We start from the raw sequence: 25,233 nt of genomic DNA, 5'->3' as shown, positions 1-25,233 counted from the left end.
CTCAGTTCAAAAGTTTTGTCACACACTGTGTTGTAATATTCTGTCAAATTTTGTCTCAGTATCATAATTCATACAACACAATTAGTGCCCGATATTTATAAAATGCTACCGGTCACCTTACGAGTACCCGCGGCCCCTTGAAAAAAAGAATTCATCATACAAGTTGGAAAGTTCAGCTCATCTAGTAAAACAATCTTGCATATGAAAAAATACATATATTGTATCGTGAAATTTAAAATTGTATAGCCTTTCTGCACACCATTGGTCATGGTACACACTTCATTTGGTAAATAAAAGAAGATGGTTATTGGATATTTGAAGGCACATGGCCTCATTTTGTTACTGTGTATTGTAGTCACTGGCTTACAATTGTGTGCAGACTCCATTGCCATATTCTAGCCATTTCTTTTTTTTGTGATTTTCATATTTTCATATCAAATTATTGTTAATATCTTTTTTAGATTAGGATGTTAGTGGTTATATGTTTTCATTTCCCCTGAGGTATCAGAAATTACCAGTCCAATATCAGCCTCATGCTTATCATAACTCACAACTAATATTGTACGCCTATCACAAAGTTCTATTTTTGTGCTGATGAAGTAAAGATGGATACATTTAAAATAGTCTCATGCATTTATGAATATCAAAAAATCAAATAGGCTTCATTTAAATACTTAATAGTGTCTGTAAGATGAGACGCAGACAGGCATGCATTATAAGCCTGTAATTCCATATACCGGTATATGAATATAAAACTTCATCAAAACCTCTGAGTGCCAAAGTCTATTTTTGTCAGCTTCATAAAATATACCACAGTCAATTTTTTTCTGATTTTTGTCAAAATTTTGGTAAAAAACTGTACTCAATGAAATGTGATATCCATTTGGTCCAAAATTATGAAAAAACTTAAAGTAAAGTTCACAAAATTTGGTAAAATATTGCATTAAAATTTTGGTGGGAAAAATTGCAGCAGTGTAAGGGTTAAAGATAAGAACTTCAATGAATTCTGTGTAACTATTCATGCGGTTATTACACTTGCTTATCCGCATGTAATTGTAAATGGAACAAAAGAAGATGGATAATTGAAGGCAGGTGCATCAGCTCATTACTATGCGTGGTTGTCACTGCTGATAACAGAGCTCTTGTCAGAATCATTAGTTCCTTGTCTATTTGGTGCATCATTTAATGAGGTACTTGATTCCAACTTTGCTGTTGGAAAAAAGGGGAAGAGATGGCAAATTATATTCATGTGAATGCGACGTTCTGCAGTACGCTGTAAAATCAAGGAAGAAAAGAATGGCCCTGACATTTTGCTCTTTTGATTAGGGATAAGTTTTTTTTGTAAACGAGAAATGCTTGAATATGACCCACTTACAGGCCCATCGACGTTCAAATTGCTAATAGTGCAGCAATTACGTCTTGATATCTATAGCTACTATAGCTAGATGCTGCAGTGCATTCAGGATTTTTTCTTTTTACTCCTCAAGCATTGCAGATTGTGGATGGGTTCAATCAGTGGCCCGCTCACGAATAATTTCCTGCACGATTCATGAGTTTGGTGTAAAGAGGATCCATGCATTGTATCTTCAGGCCTACTATATACATGAGTACCACAGTATATACAGCATGACCTGAGCAAAGGAGAGTTATTTTCTCCGTTTAGCAAGATTTATTTTAACCTTATACATGTAGCATACGATATACCGGTACACTAAAATATCAAAAAACTGAATTCTAGTATATCTGTACCTGAATTTTACAGTATTGCAATTCTGTAAGCTGTATGTACAAAGTTGAAGTTATAATGAGTATTTTAGCTTCATGTTGCTGAGATTTCTGACAGAATTCTGAAAAACGTATTCTTGTACGATCTTGGATTATAGTAAATCTTTCACAGTTGAATGTCTATCAAGCCATGCTAATATACCCCCACATGTAGCATCTTAATTCTGATGAACTGGACCAAATATCGACTGAAGTAACTAACTCTAAACTAATATATAGTACATGTACATGGAGAGGGGTAGCACAATCTACCTGTACATCTGCATTAACATTCTGTTCTAGTTATTGTATATAAATAATGATAGAACTAGTAAAAATAATAATAGTAGTAGCAATGACATTAAGAATAATAATAACAAGACAACTCCAAAAGTTTCTGCCGTGCTTTACTGTATAGTAGATTTGATTATGGTCTGGAATCATGTAAATGTCATCAGGACAACAGTCTTTTAAAGAATTGATCCACAGGCCCTTAACTCCTAAGAATACTCTTTTCTCTTTTTTTGAATACTGTAAATGTAAGAAGAAATAAAGAATATTCTGTATGACATCTGTGTCATGTCCATTACTGTGCATAAGCCAGTATTGGTTAATGTTTGAACAAAAAATTATGATCATGACTGCAAGTCAGGCTAACCACTCTGTTGTGATAATTTTGTGCTCTCCATGACACGATAACTTTGATGCTGTCAAAATTGCGCTGCATTACGAGATTACAGTTTCGTTGTTCCAGCCAGAAACTCAATGTTGAAACAGGACGGTATTTCAAGACTCCATATCAAGAAGGGTTATGTACTTATTGCAAAAATGTAACAGATATTAGAGCTGTTGCAGATTAATTCCATTATGTATTTATCTGTCCACATTACCAAGATATTAGAGAAGAGTACATACCCAGGTCGCAGAGATTAAATCCATCAAATGATAAGTTGACCAGAATTTTATCATCTCAAAACCCCATGTGCATAATTTTGCCAACATTCTAAGTATTTATGGCCAGCTTTTAAACTTTGAGATGATACTGTTCCTGACCCGGGTGGAATGTAATTTCATTATACGGGAATATTTTACAATGCACTGTTCCACTGTTATACTCTCCTGTTAAAAGGAATAATCTCTATTCCCCATGTGTCGCTGTACTTTTTTTTCTTTTGCTTATGTTCAGATTATAAGATCACTGACCATCGCTTACAATTATGTTCCTTTGTAAATACTCTGTACGATTGGTCGAGGCCCTGTATTGAAATAAATACACTCAAACTCAAGTTTCCTCATAAGGCTGATAGTCCTGTAGGTTTAAGTTTATACACTGTACAGTGTACGTTGTATCTTTGCATGGCTGTGTAGAAATACATCATGCACGGCTCAGCTGGCCGTTTGATCTAAATGGGAACTGCTGTCAGGTTGAACAGTTACGGACTGTGCTCTGTATGTGCTTGTGTTCATAATTGCCAGAGTGTTAACCTCCCGCCTTATGAAGGATATCAGTTACGCCTCCTCAAGTCAATACAGAGGCCATCTTTCAGCATTAACTCTTTGTCCGTAAATCATTGTTGAGTTTCACAGTGGGTCCCGAATCGATAATCTGTGACCTTAAGGTAACAAGTGTCATTTCTTGTCAAAGCAATATCAATTGAATGAAGGCTATATCATGGGCGTCTTGGAAGTAATTCGTAAGCTGAATGTAAATAAGGAAAAAAAATTCATATCACTACTGCGTACAAATTTTAACCTTGCTGGCCTCATTTCTGTATCCAGACACAATAAACCATTTACCTTATTATCTTAAGAAAAAATAAGTGGCTTTTTGTTTAAACAGAAACAACAAAGTTACACTTCATGTCACAGAAGGGAAAAATATACCGGTATATGTTTCACATTTTTCTTCTCAAAGGCCGGACTACCTACTGTATAATGGAGTGGTGTGTTTATTATTGTATTTTGTACATGTACAATTTGTGAGAAGTCTTGTGATAATTTTTGAAATAATTTTTGTACAAACATTCAAAAAGGAGTATCTCATTGTGTGGGTTTTGGTTGCTTTCAATTTTGGTGAGACATGGTTATTGGTGGTCTACTTATTGCCTTATCACCAACCAAAAGAACACTCTGAAAGTGACCTTATTTCTGATATAATATGACGTATTATGTCACAGAACTACTTTCTGTATAAGCTTCTCTGCTGCCAAGCAGGCCTGGTATTTGAATGAAAATTTGACATCTAATTGTTCACCCAAGTAAAGTAATACCTATCATAACTGGCATATTTTCAAAGATTATAATTTTTTCCAGCATATTTTCAAAGAGTACAAAAAGCCCCGATTCTCTCACAAAACTGAAATGAAGAAGGTATTACATTGAATGATGGTGACTTTGCAAAGAATGTACTGGTTCATGTACCAATATGTACAGTATCAACCAATTCTATCAGTTTGTACCGTGTTGTCTGTCTAGACACTGGATACTCATCAGCAAATAGCATTTTCATTCATGTTTATCTTTTCCAAGCAATGTTTTATTCATATTTTCTTTTGCAATTCACAAACACGCACTTTTAACATTAGAGACATCTGGTAGAAAAGGAAAAAAAACGTTGAAAAACATTCTGTCAGTTGCTCCAAGAACTGTTACTGTAAAAGGTCCTTGTACACATTAACAGAAGTTGAGTAAAATGCAATTTATCACACTAACACAATTGTCACTGGAAATGTTTGTTAATTGTGCTTATCAAATCGGGTTCAAAGTTATACCACTTCCTCATTGTGTGCCTTAAATTTCACAGCAAACATTACCTCATGCTCGCAAGAATGTTAATGCGTTTGAACTTTAGACATCCTGATTTTGTCAGTGCTTTTGTAGGCCATACAGTAGTTTTTTTTTTGTGGGCGTATTTCACACTTTGCACCGTTTTCTCCCCTGTCTGACGTCATGACAAAGGAAGGTTTGTGTGTTGCTATGACGTCATATCTGTTTTGTCTGTTCATGTACCGGTACAGCTGATCAGCATACATCAGACGTCCTAAAACAGGTCGCTTGAATTTCCTAGATATACATGTAGCGTTGTTATCATTTGAGGGTTGAACCCAATATTGCTTGTTCCGGTGTCGTATCAGCATGGCTGTCATTTGCGCTGCGTCAGACATGAGACAAAGTCGAGTGTCTGACGCAGCACAAATTACATGAATGCTAATCCATGTATGACACAAGGAATAGGCAATATTGGCTAATAACTGAGTTATTACATGCACATGTATGTGTACCGTATATACCCATGCCTAAAATTTTTCAAATGATAGGAAAGTACCAGTATACCATGCAAGATGCGAGGTACCATACCGGGGGTACATGAATAAGGAATCATTACCATATAATTGTAATACCAAATAAATGCTCATTAATAAAATTTGCATAAATACATACTAATCCACCTTGCAAATGTAGAAAAGACCTTAAATTTTGAGGCTTATTTTTACGCCGCCATGTGCGTAAATAAGGAAATATATTATGTAAACAGGCTTCATTCATAAAGTATACGACCTGATTTTCACAAGAGTCAACAACAGGCATGATAATCTCAATGAACACAACGACAAAAAAACAGTTGCAGGAGAAGGACTTTTTTAATAGTACACTTGGTACCAATCATAAGCTTTCTTCTGCTTTAAATAGCCTGAATTTTTGATGGCGCTTCATCGTTGTACAAAGCAGAGAAAGGTATATGAAAAAGAGGTGGTAGAAAACCTTACAAGTGATGAAATCAAGCTACACGATCCAACCCTACATGTGATGAAATATACCGGTAGGTGTTAGACTACCCTGTAAGTAATGATGGTGTTAGACTACTGTACACATCATTAATTTAATTTCCCCTATCTGACATCTATCTCTTTAAGGTTTGCCAAGAACTTGACGGCAGACAAGATCAACATCAGTACTCTGAAGGGAGAAGGGGAACTCCACAATTTAGAATTAAATGAAGAAGTTTTGATGGATTTGATGGATTTACCGTTATGGATTACACTGACAAAGGCAAAATGTAACAGAGTTTCTTTCAAGGTAAGGAGTGTTAGCATTTTTTTCCACTTAAAAAAAAATGTGAGGACAATTTCAAACAAGAATAGAAAATGTATAGTTTGAAATTTGACTTTTCCTGTTTTGGCTTTCTGAAGTAATTAAGGAAGGATTTCAATTGATTTTTAGCCATATTTATGAAAGGGCAAAGAAATATCGGTCATTCTTCAACGATTTTGTTGATTACCAAGTCACTTGCAGTACATGCTGAGTACGTACACCATGTACCGGTAAAATGACAAAGCTGTAAGGTACAATATTGCCAGGGATAAGATTCGTATTGATATGCAAATGAGGACGGCAAGTTGTCAAAGCGTATCAAGCCATCCATATGGAGAAGTTATATTCTAGATATCGTTCTCAAATTTGCAGATTTGTTTCCAGATGTACCGGTACATTTATAATGTACGGTACAATGTGCATTGTGTATAAATTGTACAGCAGTTCCTCAGAGGAAGAGCAGATGGTACCGGTAGATAGACTACTTGATCATTTCATAGTTTGCTCTGTGATACTGGTCATTGATGTCATCACTGTACTCTGTGGCACTGTTACAATTTTTAGATCTTTTTTTTTCACGTGCTTTCTATTTATACATTCATAGATTTTTTTATGCCCTACATTACAATGTGCTGGTTGTTGAGAATAATAATTTGTGCCGATCGATTACGTACAGTGATATCATGAGCTAATTACAGTGTTACAATTCTTCACCATCAGTGACTGCGACAGCTCTACGGGTAGACTTAAATTTGTAATTCTTTTATCTCCTTGGTAATGATCTTTACCACACAGATATGCAATCGTCCGCCTCATTTATCGTTGAATCTCGAAACGCATGACGTCATACTTCTCAAAATAGTTTGCGTGACATCAGCCGAGTTTCTAAAATGGTTCCACTTTAATGGGCACTTCTTCCATATTTGACATATAAGTTACTGTTTAATTTGGTGTTGACTGACATTTAAGACTGCTCATGAGGACGCACGTTTCCATGGCAACCAGCCGACATGCTTCAATTTCAGAGCTGGGTGGTTCCTGTGGATGTGTGCAATTACTTTTCAAATGGAGCATTAGCTGTGCGTGTGTTTTATTTTCCGGGAATAATGTCTGTATCAACACTTTGCCTTGGTGCACTCAAGCACATTAAAGAGATCCTTGTGAAATTGTAACATTCATTGGTCACCTCTGAGGGTGTTGTATCAAATTGAATGATAATTACCCCTGGTATACAGTATATAGTTTTTTTTTTTTTTTTTGTACGAAGCCAAAATCGACTTCCCCTGTCAAAATTATCTCCAAAACTGCAACAATTACATGTACATGTATGATTTTGTTACTGTATCCATAATCATTGTACAGCACATATACGTACAATGCGTGCACATCAATTTTACACTTATGCTGGCAACATTTGTTTGTTGTGCAGTACTGTACATGTAACTCACGATACTAATAGTAATACTATATAAGATTAGTCACCTGGCTTTGTGAGGAATTAAACATATAGACAGTGTCACACCCACTTTGTTATACTCCTTTACAACCCTTGATGACAGGTTTGGTCTTTTGTATGACGGGCTGATTGTACCACAATACTCTGAAGTAGGGGAGACCCTTACCAATTGGGACAGTGTGTGCAGTGTCCAATATTGTTATTGAACATTGAATTACAGTCCTTGCTAGAATTCCTTTGTCAACAACAACATTGCATACATGTATTGTACACAATGCAAATTTACAACACACCTGATGCTTGCAACTTAAGTATTAAATGGATTTGTTTTCAACAAGAAAAAATTTGCAAATTGTTCCAGAGCAGTGTGGCATGGCAAAAATCACAATTTTTTTAAAGCTAACTTCTTTGAATTTGACCAATGTGTTACATCAGTAAGGTGAAGTTACTTCAATGATCAGAAAATTTTATACAAATAAACCATGTGCACACAAGTGAACATGTCTTGTATGCTTATTCATCAACAGTATGGTGCAGAAGTGACTTTAATTAAAAGTACACTAAAAAGATATAAAATAAAGTTACAACAACTTTTATACATTACATGTTTCCAACACAAATAAAAGATGCTATTCTAATAATCATCAAGGCCAGGGTCATCGCAATATCTGTTATAAAAATCTTTGCTTTGAAGAAATGGAAACTGGCACAGGGTACAGCCATATATAACACAGATTTATATCTGGCAGGCTTGTGCAGCACAAACCATATCTGTGCAAACGCTGGGGTAAAAAATTATAATGTTTGCGTGATTACCCCATTTCTGTTGTATACCGGTAGAACAGTCCCTTAATGAAAGGCTTTTGTATAATAAGGAAATACTGGCAATCGAATTCATTAAATTAAAAGACATCAATAGGGAACTCACTCAATGTATTGTAAGAGTCTACTGTGGTATGAAAAGCTCAGACAGGAGTACCCATACAGTCTTTCGTCAATTCCCTAATGTTCTGTGAAAGTAATAATGCAGTCAGTGAGCCATGAAGAGTTGTACAACAACACTGCACTCACTACATGTATATTGTTTTGTTTTACATCGTTTATCAGATACCCTGGACAAAACTCAAGACAACTCCTGCACACATAGTGAGTATGATAGTGTCAATTTTTTTTATGAAATCATATCTGAAATGTTAATGAATATTCTTAGAAACCATCTTTGCATTTCTGTAGCATACCACTACACATTTTAGAGCCATTACCATACTTACCAATGGCAAATTTAATTGCATCTTCATATGTGAATCTGACGTGTTTGTTTACATTAACCGAATTCATATGAGTTGTTTTCAGGAGAATATTCTGGTAATCACCCTGATATACATGGTTTATTTTTGAGTAAACTCAAGAGAATCAAGTCAGATGGTCCATCATGAATAAGTTAAAGTGTCAAATTTTACTTAAATTAATTAACTGTTGTCATTCTTAAGCCACAGAGAAATCAAAGAGAAAAATCATAGAGAAATCATCTAACCACAGAAGTTTCATGCCATGATAAATTCACTTTCTGATAAATTGCCCAACATTTGAAAAACAAAAGTATTAACATGTAAACTAATGAGGCTGCTTGCTGTACAAGTTAAGCGGCAAGAAATCACTATTTACTTCTTGGAGTTCAAACTGGAGTGCGCCCTCATTTACAAAACAAAAAATGCCTTTGTTTTTCAAATGTGTGGAATTCGGTGAACTGAATAGCTCTATTATCTGTACTGTGAAAGAACTAAGAACTAAAATGATCACGTCTATTGAATCTTTTTTTGCAGCACTTGGACAGAGTTGAAGTGGAGATGAGAGTTGTACAGGATTTCCGCACACCTTCCGAACAGAACCCCTTGCATAGGTAGGATACCTCCATCACAGTCCTCAATATGTATAATTTGCCTTGAATAGAAAGACAGAGATGTTACATTTAACCCTTTTCTGCCGAGCGCCCTTGTCCGTTATTCTCCCAAGTCAGTAGAAAACCGCCCCATAATATGTGCCTGCAAAGATTGGCTCTCCTGCATGTTATCCTGCCAGCCATTTTGGCAGAAATCGCCCATTTTCAGGGTAGTTTTAGCCGTACTTATACGTGTTAGACTTCGATAATTTCTACATGCCCGTAGACAGGGGAAGGAGCTCAAGGGTTGCTGCAGAAAAAAATTGAGGTCACCGGCTTTGTTTGCCCCTGGGAGTGCGTCATTTTATTGCCGTTTCATGTTTATTTTTTCGGAAATAAACTCCTTCAGTATTACGTACGTCCGCTAGGCACAAACATCACCTCACTCGTCTGTTAGTCAGAGACCCTGAGGGTCGTGCTAGGGGTGCAGCAGCACCGTCAAACCTGTCCTGTTTCCCCAGGGTAGGGTCAATTGAATACGTACCTCCAACGACTTGGCAGTGTAGCACAAAAACTACGTTTTTGCCGTTGTATTAACGACATGGCTGAGCCATTGAAGCACAGCTTTACGTAGTTTTGCCAGCTCAGTTGGGAGTTGGCTTACGAGTGTTACCGTTCATTACTGACTTAATCGAGTGGTCCTCAGTCAGGTACGGGTTTGTACCGACATGGCTTGGGCTGCAGCTAACCAGTGATAACCAGTCACTACCCCCAAGTCTTCAGTTCACTTTTGCGATGCACGGGTGCAACGCAATATGCTTCCATTGTTCTAGCCATCGACGTGTCCACATGCTGGCAGCCATATTGTACTGCTAGCTGGTTTGCATAACAAAAGCAGTCCCTGCTAATGCAGGCGGTATCCCCGTACATGTAGCATATTGACCTCATGTGCCCTTTTGAATTCTCTGTACGCAAACAGCGTACGTAGTTACCAATGCGTCGGCAAGAGGATACGTTTGCCTGCAAACCAGAGCCAATACTTCGGACGGTGGAATAAATAAAAAATCCAAAGCTACGTCCATTGAATGGCACGGCCAGGCAGTGAAGGACGTTGCCTGGCTTGAACTTGCAGAGCTGAAGCCCAGCTTAGTACGTCGGACACCAGTTTGTAATGGTATTTCCGAGTCGTTCATATCCGTTCCATGGGAGGAACAAGTCGAGCCGTCCCGTCAAAAATACGTTCTCATTTTCAGTCACGCACAACTGAATAAGTGACTTTCGTCTCGCACCATCGGCATATCTGCCAAGTCGTTTGCAAGAGGTAGCCTTCTAGATTAGCATTGCCGAGTTGGTCAAGTTCGGCAGCAATCTCTATAGTGCCAGGCAGCCAAGTACGTCCAACTCCGCCAGAAAACGTCACCATGCTATCCTGCCAAGTCCGCTAAAAAGCGGTAAAAAAAAACCAGCCCCCCTCGGGTGTGGGGGACTGGCGGACAGGTTTCTGCACCTTTCCCTGTCTATCGACTCCCTGCGAACCCATTTCGAGGGGAAAAGGCGTTCCTTGTCAGAAAACCTGTCCTCGGATGACCCCTAAACGCACAGGGGATAGCAAAACGTAGTGCCGTCGACTAGGCAGGAAAGGGGGTACCAAAAAGTAGCCCGATTTCCACCGCCTTAGGAGAATAACGGCCGTGGCTGCTCAGCTTCTAGCTACACCGAATTTCAAGCGGATTTTCACCGACTTGGCAGGAAAAGGTTTAATGGTGTTCATGAATAGAATCTTAAGTGACGTGTGCAGTATCTTTCTAGCATTTGTTTGAAATTTTCTGAACTGAAGCATTATAATGCATCTACAACTTACAAGATATCTTCCCCTCCTAGAAATACAGTGCATGAATGCATTAGGATTACTACAGGGCTATAGTCAGTCCAACGGGACTACCGGTACATGTACCATCAGATTTCTACAAGACAGTTACAGTGTAGGTCCATGTGGCACTGTTTTCCAAAATAACCACCAAAATTTTGCAAAAGGTACAAGACAAGCCCAAACCAGATACCTCTATAAGACATTGCCCTAATGAAGTCTGTGTAATATGCTACCATTGGTACTGTTTGAACAAAATATTCACAGAGTTACCTGTGTCATATTATGCAATGGACACATCAGCATACCAGCTAACAAGGTGAATTTTCACAAGATATGTTCTCATCTCCTTTTGAATCAACAGCTCTGGAGGCAAGTACAGTCTCTCAGACAGGGTAATAGACGGTCTCTATGTCAGCGTCAATGAAATTTCCATGGCGTTCAAGTCCCATGCCTTCCACGCATCAATACTGGTAAGTCAAAAGCTTCATTCAAGACACACGAAACAAAAAGTAATCAAAATTACATGGAAAACATTTTTGTCTTGCATGAAGTCTCCAAACCATGCAAATATTCAGAAAAAAGTAAATTATGTCAGCCTACATTGTACTTTGTACACCAAAACTGATATTACTTTGTTGGGAAAGGAGTACCGGGGATATTGATGTATGTGTGTTTAGCTAGCTTGTTGTATGAAAGCCATTGTGTTTTGGTTTTGTCAAGTTTTGGAATATCATGTAACGTCTTGGTTGAAAAATTCTCAGACAGAAAGCTTTTGTGGAGAAAAATTGTCATACTTAGCTTTCACCAGGCTGTTTTCAAATATGTGCAATTTTGGTTAGCAGGTTTATGGGTAGGCTGTATATGCTTCTTCATTCAGAAACAAAACGATCTTGTTGCCATGGGTGTGATTGTGAAATATGAGTAAAGACATGAATAAAGAAATATAAAGATCGAAATAAAATTGTACCGAAAAATTTTGGATCTGTAAAAAAATCTCAAGTTGTCAAGTAAAGAATTTGTAACATAAACAGTGCATTGCTAAGATTTTTGAAACTTCCTTCATATCCTCTGGATAAAAACCAAAAGTAATTTTGTTTTATTTTGTAGAAGAGTTTTTAAATATTTAATTTACTTTTCTGTAGATGTCCCAGTTCAGTATACGAAGCACAAAGCCGGACTGGTCGTACACCAACGACCTGCACGACACTCGCATCCGAGACAAGACTGCCGGTGAACTCTTGAACTTCAAAGAGGCCCAATGCCAGACGGTGCGCATCAACGTAGATGCCCTGAGGAATGAAAAGACGACGCCGATTCTTGTGATCACTTACGACGCCAAGATCCGATTCGCGATAAAGAAACGGCTGGAGGACTGCCAGGTGATAACTTCCAATGTGAAAGTGGTGCTGACGGACATCTTGCTAGTCTTGACGGACTCGCAGCTGAAAGCTGCCGTTGAATTTTTGCAGATGATGAGTGGTCTCAATCAGAAAGCGCAGGATTTAGTCAAAGCTGATACCAATATCCTGTCTCAGGTAAAAAACACATTTTATTTGACAAGTTTATTTATTATCTACATCAAGATCAATTTATCATTGAGAAAGATATCATGTAGTTGTCCTTGATCTTTCTCATTTATCCTGATTTGCATTGTGGAGGTCAATTTATTTCATGATGCGATCCAATATGGCCGCCGGGCGGCCATTTTGTTGCGATTTTTTCTTCATGGTTTTGAACCATAACTCAACTCTCCCTGAACAGATTTCATTCAAACTTGGCACACAGACATTTCATTGTAGTGTTCATGTGCAAGTCAATTAATGGTGCACCATAATCCAGCAGGGACTGTGTCATCAGCAATGACTTGTTCATACCAGTAAAAGAAGGTCTCAACAGAGATTTAGTTAAAATCACTATTCTTCTGGAAATGACTTTGAGTGACACCATACACAGGGTAAAATTCCAATGAAGTACAATCTTATTTTAGGTATATGTTTTACATATATATTGTGTCTACTTTATTCTATTACCCAATTGTTTGTGGTACACCTCTAAGTAACAAAATTTGTAGATACAACTTTGTGCACTGACGAAATAAATTAGGCAGTAAACATGAAGCTCAATGAGTTAACGATATTATAATAACCTGACTTTCCCCTTTTCTTGTAGTTACAGCGTCACCAAAATAACCTCAATTTAAACTTTTTTCTTACCTTTTCTTGCCATGCAGTCTAAGAAGATAGAACAACAAGCCACGTCTAAGAATCAAGAAGCACAACGGACACAAGAGGAGCAGTATTTCCATGAGAATGACATCATCGAGAGCTCCTACCACATATCAATAGAGAGAGTAGACATGCATCTTGTTGATGAACAGAACAGGGGAAAAGAAGGTAACAAATTAGAGCAATTATCTCCAGGAATTGAACTTACCAGTCATGCAAAAATGTTAAGACTTGTTTCTGATCATTGTCCTCACCACTTTGAGATCTGCACGGTTTTTTTTTTTTTCACCCCCTTTAATAATGTTCTTCATCAGAGCCTATCCAATCAGAACGGGGGTATAGTGCGATCAGCCAATTAGATTTTGATGACATCATCGTATATCAAATCTGATGACAATAAATGCGAACTTGATATACTGGTGTTTAATTCCGCCAAATTTTAGTCAACAAAATGCCTTGTTCCAGGCGTCGTTATTTGTGTTTTCAGTTGTAACATACATGTATGTAATAATAGCAATACCCCATAGCAAGACTGCAAGCGCATCATACTCGGGGTATTTGGGCTTGCGGTGTATTCTGTTGTTCCACTTTCTGGACACTCAGACTTGCTGAGGGATGGCAGCTGAATACACTGTAAGCATTTGTACAAATACCCTGAGTACATGTATGTAGCACTTGAACTGTCTATCCGTGGGTTCATCCACATCATTTTTGCTTGATATCAGGTACCAGAAACAAATCTTTCTTTTTCCTTAACTTGGTCTACAGAAAGCATTTTCATCGTTACGTGAAGTTATTCATAGCAGAGAGACACATGAACTTTCACCTGAAAATGCTTAATTTTGTAATGATACATGTACAATACACATCCATCCATTGTTTTTCAGAAACATACAAAAGAAGAACAGAAGGTGGTGCCATGAAATTGAACATCAGAAATCTGTCTTTAGATTTCTATCCATATCATGTGTACAGTAAGTATGGGAAATCTGTCTGTAGATTTCATCAATACTGTCTTTTATGAGAATGAGCAATCTGTCTTTAGATTTCTATCCATATCATGTCTACAGTGAGTATCAGAAATCTGACTTTAGATTTCTATCAATGCCATGTCTATTTGAGTATCAGAAATCTGACTTAAGATTTCTATCAATACCATGTCTATTGTGAGTATCAGAAATCTGACTTAAGATTTCTATCAATACCATGTCTACAGTGAGTATCAGAAATCTGACTTTAGATTTCTATCAATACCATGTCTATTGTGAGTATCAGAAATCTGACTTTAGATTTCTATCAATACCATGTCTATTGTGTGTATCAGAAATCTGACTTTAGATTTCTATCAATACTATGTCTATTTTGAGAAGCAGAAATCTGTCTATAGATTTCTAACCAAATGTCCGTCTCTATCATGTCTATAGTGAGTATTAGATAAACAAACTTGTTATCTCTTGGCATTATTTCAGTATTTGAATGAAAGGAATTGTTGTAGATTTTGAAACATGCTGAAATGTGTCAGATAACACAGTCCTGCTCATATCCTATAGATTACATAAGAGCATGAAAAAATAATTTTTAAATGTAGAAGAAATTCGTCCTATTATCTGCCATTTTCAAATTTCTACTATACCTTACAGAGCCATACATGTAGCTTTGTCAAGCAATATGTTAGCATGGCTGAATTAAATAAAGAGGGCCTCATTTTGAAAAGAAATTGTCACAAGATTGCACATCTGTCTCTGTAGAGGGACAATAGCTATAAGATTTGGTAATATTTCGATCATTTTCCTCCTGAGACCAAATACATTGTCTTCTTCGCGTAAAAGTTTATTGGAGAAAAAGTATTATTGCAAATGCAACACATTGAATACAATATACGGTAAGCTTGTTGCTTCTGATAAATGAATTCAACTCAGACTAAAATGCAGTTGTTAACAATTTTTACAAGTTAAAAGTTAGACATTTTGACATGATTTCAGGGTACAAAAAGAAAGCACAGTTTACAAACAGGTCAAAATTAATGCAAAATATGGATTCATTAATAATATAACTGTATCTAATAGAACCTCAATTTAAGACTTACACAACAGTCTTCATTCAGTATTAGACAAGACTTCAAGAATTGAATTGGTGAAGTTTCTTATTTCCTGTAGGAATTACTGTTTAAACTTTTCAGTTTGGATAATTATGTATCTGTGGCACAAAGATCAACTTTCATTTCGCCGTTCGATTTCAGACACGGACAGATCTCACTGGGAAAATTATGACCTGCTTTCTGAAACCATGGAGAAAAGAGATACCTGGGCCAAGCACCTACTAGCCAACTTCAGACAGCAAGTGAAAATTGCCAGGGAGCAAGGGAGACCATATTTACAAGATATAAAACATAACATACAAAACCAGGGAGGACTAAGGGGTCAAAGTTCAGAGGTCACAAGACCTAGGACTAACAGTGAACTTGGGACCCAGCAGGCTCTGAGACAAATCCAAAGGCCACAGACGATTGGATATAACAGAAATATGGACGTTGTGCAGGTCAACAGACCACGGAGTCAGAGCGAGCTCAAGCCAGCCAATCAGCCAATTAAAGGTCAACACCAAATCATGGGTCAAACTCAAAGGAAGCAAAAAAGACAGCCTAAGTTGATGGAAAATTGTATGATTTTGCGTCTTGAGGACTTTGCAATTTATGCCGTGTCTACAGAAGGTTCAACTGATGCGAATAAGAAATTTTTTTACTCTGATAAGGAAACGTTCTCTCTTCCACCGGAAATGTCATCCATCCACATGGAAATCACTTCCTACTATTTTCCAGAAGGTCTGGAATATCCAGGTGACTGACCTTTATCTAGTTTTTCCTTGCATTTACAGCTTAAGTGATTTGTTTCTTGATGATGTTTTACACCCGGTACTGCAATTTATTCATCTTATTGTTGAAACCCTTACAGCGGTACAAGTTTAAGAGTCTTTTACAGTCGAATACAAATATCATAATGAGTTTATACAATGATATACCGAATGGAAAAATTATAAATAATACTATCTCTTGAACAAGTGTTATCCAAACACAAAATCAAGTACAAAATACCAATTACCACAAATCATTACATCTCCATAATACTATTTTGCTGGTTCCTTTCAGTTCCTGAAGCTAACATGTTCTGGCAGTTAAACCCACTCCGCCTAGACATTGACTACACAACGATCCTGTGGATCAATCAGTTTGCCAACCTCATGGCGACAGGAGTTCAAACGGTAAGGGAGAGAGTTCAGGCTCTTAGCAATTCTACCAGCACAATGCTGCACAGTGTCATACTTCAAAATATCATAATAAGTCGCCCTTGGACGACTGAAGTCCTCCTTCAAAAACTTCTGATTGTTTACATTGCGCAACAGATTACTAGATACTGTAAAAATGAAATGCTTTTCTTCTAAAGTGCAGATGGTCAACATATCGAGCAGTAAACTTTGTAAGTAATAAAATGAATGTGTTTTGAAAGATCGGGTCTTGTTTTGACAGGTTCTGACATCCTCTGTGTTATGAGAATGAGTTATCTGTTAGCTCAGAGATATATTGTATATTACATGCATGTATTTATAGGTACCGGTACATGTATTACATGGCACATTCAAGTCTGAGTAGGCCATGTACTCAGCGTATACAAGTTTGAGTAAGCAGTTTTACTGGGTGTATGCAAGTACCAGTACTTTGAAATGTCAGTACGACTCGGTTTTGGAACTCAGAGTGTATGGTTTGAGATACATGTACCTGAAGTATCCACCTAATAACCTGTGCAATTCATCGGCCATTGTTATACTATTTCCAATTCAGAAAAAAAACACACTCGCTAAGCCAAATTGGTTAAGAATGTCCTTGCCAAGTCAAGAAAATGTTCAATCTGCATGTATTGGTGAGGGCCCAACTAAAAAAATTCCAAAATTGACCCTGTGAGTCCGGAAATGTTGTTAGTTTGAGGGTATGTGTACTGTGTATAAGGACTTGCATGTTCATCTGTAATGAAATCATAAAAGCAGGGCTTGCCATATGTATAACCAGGCATGTAAAGAGATCACATACACGTTTTAATATTTTAGAGTTTCTTGTTGAAAAGTAGTTGCATGAAAGATCATACAGAGCTATTAATACAAATTCAAGTTTATTGATAGGATATCAATTTATTTGAACACATCATTTTTGATTTCTTTTCACAGGCCAGTACGGTAATAAGTAAAGCCACACTGTAGACCATTCTTTGATCTGTTCGCCTGCCACTCATCTATGTGAACATTTGTCTCTTGCAGAAATCAGACAGTGACAGTGAGACTAGTTCAACCACTGGTTCTAGTATTGGCTCAGACATGGACCACGTGGACATCCGCATCGATGCACTGATGCCCAAGGTAAGGCTGATCTTTTGAAGGCCACAGACTTGATATACCCGGTATACTCTATGTACATCATAGCCAGTACGATATATGCATTCACCTTATAGCATAAACTACTCATGACAGACGTCAATTGTTGGATACTTAAACAGTCCATGTACTGGTCATTCCATATCTGCAGAATCAGTCTTGTAGTGCACAAGGATGAAGTCCAGGGGATGCAACCCTATCCAAGACCCTAGCTTCGATGAGCAAGTTTGATGTAGTTTTAATATGCTAGTCCAGGTGTAATCATCCTGATAACATAAGAAGTTGGGGTAGAAATATTTAAAAACTAAGATGAAATATTAAATATAGGTCCTCTTCACGTTTCTTTCTTTTTTCACAGATAACCATTCCATCTGAGCAAGAGGTCAAAGATGAACCAGAGAGGCCCAAAGCCCTTCAAATACAGTTCTCACAAGTGACGCTGTCGAACTGTCGCATTGGAACGCAGTCCTCTATTTCTGATTTGGCTTCTGCAGTGCAGAACATCTACGGCGGAAAGCTGTTCACAAATCTCCAGCAGTTTCCTAATGAACCATGGGATCTGAATGCCCTTCCACAGATGCTCTGGAATCATGCCTACAAACATGAGGAAACTAATGGAAATGGCGCAGGAAACGGAAGTGCTCCGATAGCTGTCCACGGAAAAAGCAGTCCACAGACTCCTTCTGTGCCATTAAAAGTTACACCGCCCCCGGTGGAAAAATACAAGAAAGAACCTGTTGGAAAGAAAGCTTTCTTCAAACCAGCAGCAGAAGATGTCTGGTGTATTCACTGTGATCAAGTATGGTTGGATTTCCTTGGAATCGAATCTGCCAAAGATAAACCTGTTCCATTCGTAGAATCCATCCCCATGGAGTTGTGGGCCTGCTTTCCCTCAAAGGAGGGCAGTGCCAAGGAGGGTTCAGAAATTGACCTTCAGAAGAAATTTGAATCAAGAAATGCAGAACCTTCGCACCTAGACAAGAGGAGACTGTTTGGTCACAGGAAAGCTGCATCCGTGAGCTATCCTATAGGAAGGTCAATGTCACCAACAGTGAGTGACGTCAGTGGTGAATTCAGCTCTTCCATGTCAGATCTGATGTCTTCTCCTGGATCTGGAAGTCAGCAGTCACTCAGAAGCTCTTCCTTATCTGGTTCCCATGGGTACATCATGTCACAAGGTGATACCGGATCCCTTCCACTGCACAACCGGGGGATGAGTGGCAGTTTTACCCCTCCTAAGATCTCCCATTCTCACCCTGGCACCCCTAGTGGAGATATGCCGCCCTCATCGAAAGGACTTCACGATTCGGGAATGTCCCAGTCCCAGAGCAGTTCATCTCTGAGTAGCTCGTTAACATCCGGAGTGGCTTTGTCCAATAGTGAAGTTGGATCGTATCCGGGACTTGGAAGTATGGAGAGCTCCTACTCTTCCTCACTAACTTCCGACAGTGCCTTGGGATCCATGTCAACCTCAGCTTCTCATATTCCTTCCATATCAAAGCCCGGCACATACAGCGTCGACAGCTCAGATTCCAGAGATGAGAACATCGCAGACACACATCTGATTGTGGAGGCCAAAGGCAAGCTCAGGATAATCTTGAACCGGCAGCAGTATCTGTTCCTGATGAGACTGGTAGACTCCTTGGTGAAGATGTCTGATGCCATCGAGGAGGACATTGTGATGTTCCAAGGGAAGTCGGACAAAGTGTCAAGCATTGTCATCGCAGCCAGGCTGCAGGCAGCAGAGCTGACCCTAGTGTTGCCACCTCTGCCAGGCAAAGCTGATGATGCTGATGGCGACAAAGATGCTACCCTTAGCGACAAAGATGAAATAGCGACTGATGTGGAAAAAAGCAGTAGCAATAACCATGGAGAAGAATCTTCCATGATAAGTATGCAGGATCCATCAGTGCTTTCAGAGAATACAACAGATGCTGAAAGTGCTACAGATGCTGAAAGTACTGGCAGAATTCTTTTGAATGGGACTGACGAGACTCCATCGAAATCAACCATGAACCTTTCCTCAGAAAGCTTAGACAAGGGAGCAGATCAGGAGGAAAACCAATCCTTCAATGCAGATTCTGAGTTTGTGCTCCTAGATTTGGATGATGATGATGACCAAGAAGTTAAGATTGGCAATCCAACTTTGAGCTTCCAAGACACTGCGGAACCCTTGGGCAAGGATTCAGAGTTTGATGGAGATCCTTCGCAGAGCAAACCAGTTGACTCTTTGGTCAGAGATGACAATTCAATTAATAGTGTTCCGGGTAGTAACTTAACACATGGAGATGGCTCAACGTCCGGAAGCAGTGTCCTACGGTACAGAAAAGGAGATGATGATACATGTATGGATATAGGAGAAATAGCGACTGATGATGCAAACGCTCTTGAACAGAAAGACAGTGTCAGTGCAAATGATAAGACGCCCAAAGACTTCTTGGAGTCAATGAACCAAAGTCAGGGAACTGTTACCTCTTCTGCATCACAGATGAGTGAGTCGGCATCGGACAGTGATGCGATAGGCAGTCCTGTTGGGAAAAGGACAGGAAGTATGTCGAATCTGTACGATGATGATGATGAACTGCTGGCAGAGTTGGAAGTGGAAAGGACACAGGATGCAGGCTACCAGACGGTGGATGCAACAACTCAGACAGGCAATGATGAGGACAAACAGAATGCAGATGATGGCCAGTCATCAGATTTAGTAAGTTGAGGAAGAATACACCTCTTGGAGAGAGATATTTGGGCTGTCAAATTTTTTCATTACTTTACTGGTCTACAACTTGTGGGACCTCATTTTAAAATTCTTGGTGTAAGAACAATTTCCACCATCTTGGTTTTTCAAAAATCTAAAATGTTATTTTGTCCATAGAGTTAACACAGGGATGGCAGCCATTTTGAATTTCTAATATCGGTAAATGTCAGGTAATTTGTTTCTCTGTTTTCAGAATTTGCATGGTGAGCCTGATTTTTATTCTTGTTTTGGTGAGACCATGGTTGAAAGTTTCATAGAAGAAAGTTTATGCAAAAGTTTAAGTCGTTTACTTTTGAGATGCATACAACTGTACAATCATATTGCTTCACACCCCGGGCTAAAATGGATTGTTTTTCCATTTCATATCGTGCACAAGTGCAGTGTGTAAAGAATTAGGCTTAGTATTGACGTTATCTTGTACGCTGTTTTAGTCATGTGGTTTCATCTCAACCACAATGCTCATATCACACCATAATGCTCATACCACAGTATGTGTCATTCAAATGAAAGTTTGTACATTTGCTTTGTTTGAAACTAGGAAAAAGGGTTGCTGCTGCCTTTTCATCGAATTATTTGACCATTTTGTGTAAAGTTAACTGCAGATGAGATAGAAAATGGCAACTATCATGACAGGAACATGGACATTTTCTAGAAAAAGAGAAGTGATTATGGAAATCTGCCTTGGTATCCTTTCAGGTATCAGTGATGAATGTCCAATTGAGTGACTTGCAAGCTGGTGTACAGCTGTTTGGTGACAAGACGGGCATCAAGTTTACTTTAGGAAAAGTGGTTCCGGATGAACAAGGCAACGTCAACTATCAAGAATATCTGGAAAATAGAATTTCAGGTGATAAGACTTTGCAGTATCCTTGCTATTTTGCTTACTGCTTTCTTAACTTGGCAGATTTTGCTTTTGTGAGAGAACAACTTTTATACTTGACAATGTAACCTAATCATGTTGAATCTAACCGTATGGGATGCATGAGAAATCCACTTTGCTTAATCATTGAGCAAGAGAATACATCACCATGAAGGTCATGGGTCATTCGCACTGCTCTCCTTCAGTAAAGATCGAATATACTGCACATAGGTCCAAAGAAGATATGTATGTAAAGAATGTTGACTGTATAATGTACATTTTTCACAAAAGTTTGCAGTGTTGAGGAGAACCCAGCTAGGTTTTAAACTAATGGATGATGGTCAACGCAAGAAACAATAACTAACTATACTTTTCAGAGGTGGTTTTCAGACAGTGTAGTGGAAAACACACTCAAGCATGGTGTAAGTGTAACAGAAAATAAGTTGCATTACTTTGTTTATCAACAGAAAGCAATCGGAGAAGGGAAGATCCACTTCCATCGCTGACAAAATCAGAAAATCCTGTCGCTGGGATACGAATGTCACTGGGAGAAGCTGCGGAAAGATACTCACCGGGTGCCACTAAACATCTCGGTGTGCAAGTGGACGGCCTTGATGCCCAGGTGCTGATGGCATCAGTGACTGGATTGGTTGAAATGATTGATGACAGCGAAACAGGAGGCGGGGAACCAATGCCTATTGATGTTTCAGTTGCGCAAGCTAACTTTAAACTCCTGGTGAGGATTGAAATTTTTCAATGTAGAATTTAGTATTGCCCTACCAGGTGCTTGTATCTTTGTTGTTTTTGCCGAAATCTCGAAATTTTGTCATGAGTACCGTAATGCCAAAAGTTATACAGGAAGTTTACTGAACTTCATAATACCAAAGTGAAGTACTTTGTGTTTCAACTCCATCGCTGTGACAAGATGTAGTGTGACTTTTCCTATCAATGTCTTTTGTTAAGTCCTATATCACCCTGGGATGAAAGTGTGAAACATTTATTGGTGCACATATTTCATTTTAATTTTTTTTATTTTCAATTTTTTTCCAGAGCTCACTCGTAGCAAAGAATGAAGCAGCCAGCGAGACGCAGAAAATACCTAGTGAACATAGTGAGATACAAGGAGGTAAGCACAGTTTCCATTTATTGCTGAAAACATTATAAAGAAAAAACATTGTTTCTTTGTATGGTCCTGTGCATACAACAGACAATTTTCTTTGCTATGCTGTAGTCTGTCATCAGGTTATGATGTAACAACGTTTCTCATTATATTGTGAAACTTTTTACCACCATACTGTGGTCTGCTACAGTTGTTTGAAGTACTTTTGATAAATGGGGTGAAAGGGTTGAGCGTATCATATCAGTATCAAATGTCTAACACATTTCAGGTGTGACACATTTCAGGTGTGTTTGTGGATGCACAAACATACTTTGTTTGAAATTGTCAAGCGTATTTGAGTGTTAAAATTTGTATTATGAAACTTGCTGTGTGGTATTTGTAAGTTATGGCTTGCACAATGCTCACTTTTTTGCTTGATGTATATTGAGGTGTATAGATAAATGATTAGAACTAGAAGGACATTCTTGTTGTTGAGTTGGCTCATTCTGAAAAGCACAGCCATCCTGTAAGTATAACCATTGTAACCAAGGTGGTACTGCCTCTGTCGTTTTTGTAGCTCCAACAGTGTCGGAGACACCATCTGAGGGCGCTCCCTCATCTGTTGCATCTTCACCACCGGAGGGCAGCATCAGCGAGGTGACTTCCCCAAGCAGCGAAAGCAGTGTAGTCCTGGAGGAAATGCAACAGCTCAGGGAGCAACTGGAGATGACCAGGTCGGCACTCTCCACAGTTGAACAAGAGAGGGCGTCCTTGCTGAAGTCCCTCTGCAAGCTACAGGACGAGCTGATCGATGTTGAGCGTGAACGAGAGAACATGAGACAAGAAGTCGTGAGACTGAAGAGTTTGAAGCGATCGTCATCCACCTTATCACTCAAATAATCTCCAAACATGATTTGACAATGGGCCTACTACGGAACAAAAGCACGCGCAGTGCTCCACAGATACAGTACGCTGATGAGTTGATGTTATGGAGGTACCAACAAAAACCAATGCGCATAAACGCGTATGGAAATGCATGCATTTCAGTGCATGTTTGTGTGTAGTTCTGTTTATACCGCCCTTCTTGCAAATTTTTGGTTTTGCCCATTGCAAGTATGGTGCTTAAGTACAAAATGGAGAAGACAAATTTACAGATTTTAGTGACGACTCGAAACTTTAAAGGGATCATACTTGTCTACATTTGCTTGATGAAAGACATCATTTTCAGGGTGGGTAGGAAAGTGACAATTATTGTGAATTCGCTTTTAGTGTTTGCCTTCCTCTCTTTGTCTGAAGTACCATACGCAGTCACTGTTTACAGTAAAACTTATCTTCAGCCAGTAAAGCAGAAAAACTTTTTGGCTTATCGTAAAGTTCTTCCTAATTTGTCTGTGGCAGAAGCTATTCTAAAGTACACAATTCCGTGGAAACTTAATTTTGCAACCATCTACAAATTGAAGTGATCAACTTCCTTGTTTGTGTTTTACAATGTCTAGGTATTATAAGAAACAATCATATTATCTTTTTGTTTTCAAGTGCAATAGCTTATGCAACTACTCAATATTACTGTAAGTTTCTCCTTTTAGCAGAGCCATAGAGGGCGCTGTTGAAGGACCCAGTAAATAATTGTACAGTGATATGTACATAGGTTGTACATTTCCCCAAACCCTGAAATAGAAAAAGAACTTCGCTTTATCGTAGATTAGTTAACACTGGAAGAAAGTAAATTGATTATGATAAGTTTCAAAGGACGATAGACTATTTTTCTAATGAAGCCATAATGAATATGTGTGAGTGTGAATAATGGTACATGCCATTTGTAAATAAGTACATGATCATTTTGTAGTTGTCAGGAAAATACTTGATAATACCAGTATTGCCTGCCTTGAATTATGAGTGCTCAATCATTTACAGGAGTTTTTCTGAAATCATGAAATTTTCTGATTAGACACGTTTGATAAAGTCCATACTGGAGTTCAATTCAGACTTTACATGTTTTGACCTTGTGTTCCCCTTCGCAAAGCAGAGCATGCATAATTAAAGTGTATCATTTGATTTCAAATTAAGCATTAGAATAGACTGGACAAGGTGTCAATCAGAATCCTTTGATCTATTCAGCATGCCTGTTTTGGATGGTTTTACACGTGATGTGCTGTTATTATTTTTTCTCCATTTGTTGTGCTATTTTTTTATGTCTTTTTACATCGACGGTTTCGTACTTTATTTTTTGGTCCAATGACTGTACTGTGGTAGAAATCCTATTGAAATCAGGCTATACTGGTGTCCCAAAGTGGGGTATGACTTTGGGAAACACCGAGAGAAAATAGCAAGAAAAAGTAATGAGATTTTGTAACTGTCAAGGCAGCAAGTTTCAGTAATTGAATTGTATGCATTACCCAACATACAACCAAACAATAACATGGCCCTCATATGGACATATATGTTAATCCATGGCATCTCCCAAAGTGGTAATATGACTCCAAAACATGTTTACCTCAGTACTTGCAAGCCTCAATCGCTTGTTTTGCCTTCCATCATTGCGCTATTCCGTGAGAACGAGCAAATAAAACTCTTGATACCTTCCTTATTGTATGTTTGTTTGTTATTTGTAGTGACTGGAAACAGTGAATGGATGTAAGAGAATGATGTATTTGAGGCTGAAAGAAAATGGTCAAGCATGGCAGTGTAGCTGATAAGAACTGGCAAAGTAAATGTGTGGTTCCAGACTGTATTAGTATTGTGTTCTGATTTAGGATATTCACTACAGTGCTGGCATTGCCATGGTCCATCACAGAGGAAGAAATAACAAATATGC

The 25,233-nt window shown here is 38.4% G+C and overlaps 1 protein-coding gene across 1 annotated transcript in view; it reads left to right on the top strand.

Annotated features, from left to right (window-relative positions):
• Positions 1–25,001, top strand: part of LOC139136007 (bridge-like lipid transfer protein family member 3B) — a 41,969-nt gene extending 16,968 nt beyond the window's left edge. Inside the window, exons 2-16 of the mRNA XM_070703830.1 lie at positions 5,679–5,841; positions 8,420–8,458; positions 9,136–9,212; positions 11,423–11,531; positions 12,204–12,596; positions 13,292–13,454; positions 14,174–14,260; positions 15,526–16,122; positions 16,432–16,544; positions 17,592–17,690; positions 18,064–20,409; positions 21,157–21,307; positions 21,787–22,055; positions 22,370–22,445; positions 22,996–25,001. Coding sequence (XP_070559931.1) covers positions 5,679–5,841; positions 8,420–8,458; positions 9,136–9,212; positions 11,423–11,531; positions 12,204–12,596; positions 13,292–13,454; positions 14,174–14,260; positions 15,526–16,122; positions 16,432–16,544; positions 17,592–17,690; positions 18,064–20,409; positions 21,157–21,307; positions 21,787–22,055; positions 22,370–22,445; positions 22,996–23,318 — 5,005 coding nt within the window. The 3' untranslated portion in view covers positions 23,319–25,001. The remainder of the gene's footprint in view (positions 1–5,678; positions 5,842–8,419; positions 8,459–9,135; positions 9,213–11,422; positions 11,532–12,203; positions 12,597–13,291; positions 13,455–14,173; positions 14,261–15,525; positions 16,123–16,431; positions 16,545–17,591; positions 17,691–18,063; positions 20,410–21,156; positions 21,308–21,786; positions 22,056–22,369; positions 22,446–22,995) is intronic.
• The last annotated feature ends 232 nt before the right edge of the window (positions 25,002–25,233 follow it).

Source organism: Ptychodera flava, chromosome 1 (assembly GCF_041260155.1).
Source record: "Ptychodera flava strain L36383 chromosome 1, AS_Pfla_20210202, whole genome shotgun sequence".
NCBI lineage: Eukaryota > Metazoa > Hemichordata > Enteropneusta > Ptychoderidae > Ptychodera > Ptychodera flava.
Note: the sequence above shows the minus strand (reverse complement) of the source record. Positions and strands in the feature narration are given on the sequence as shown.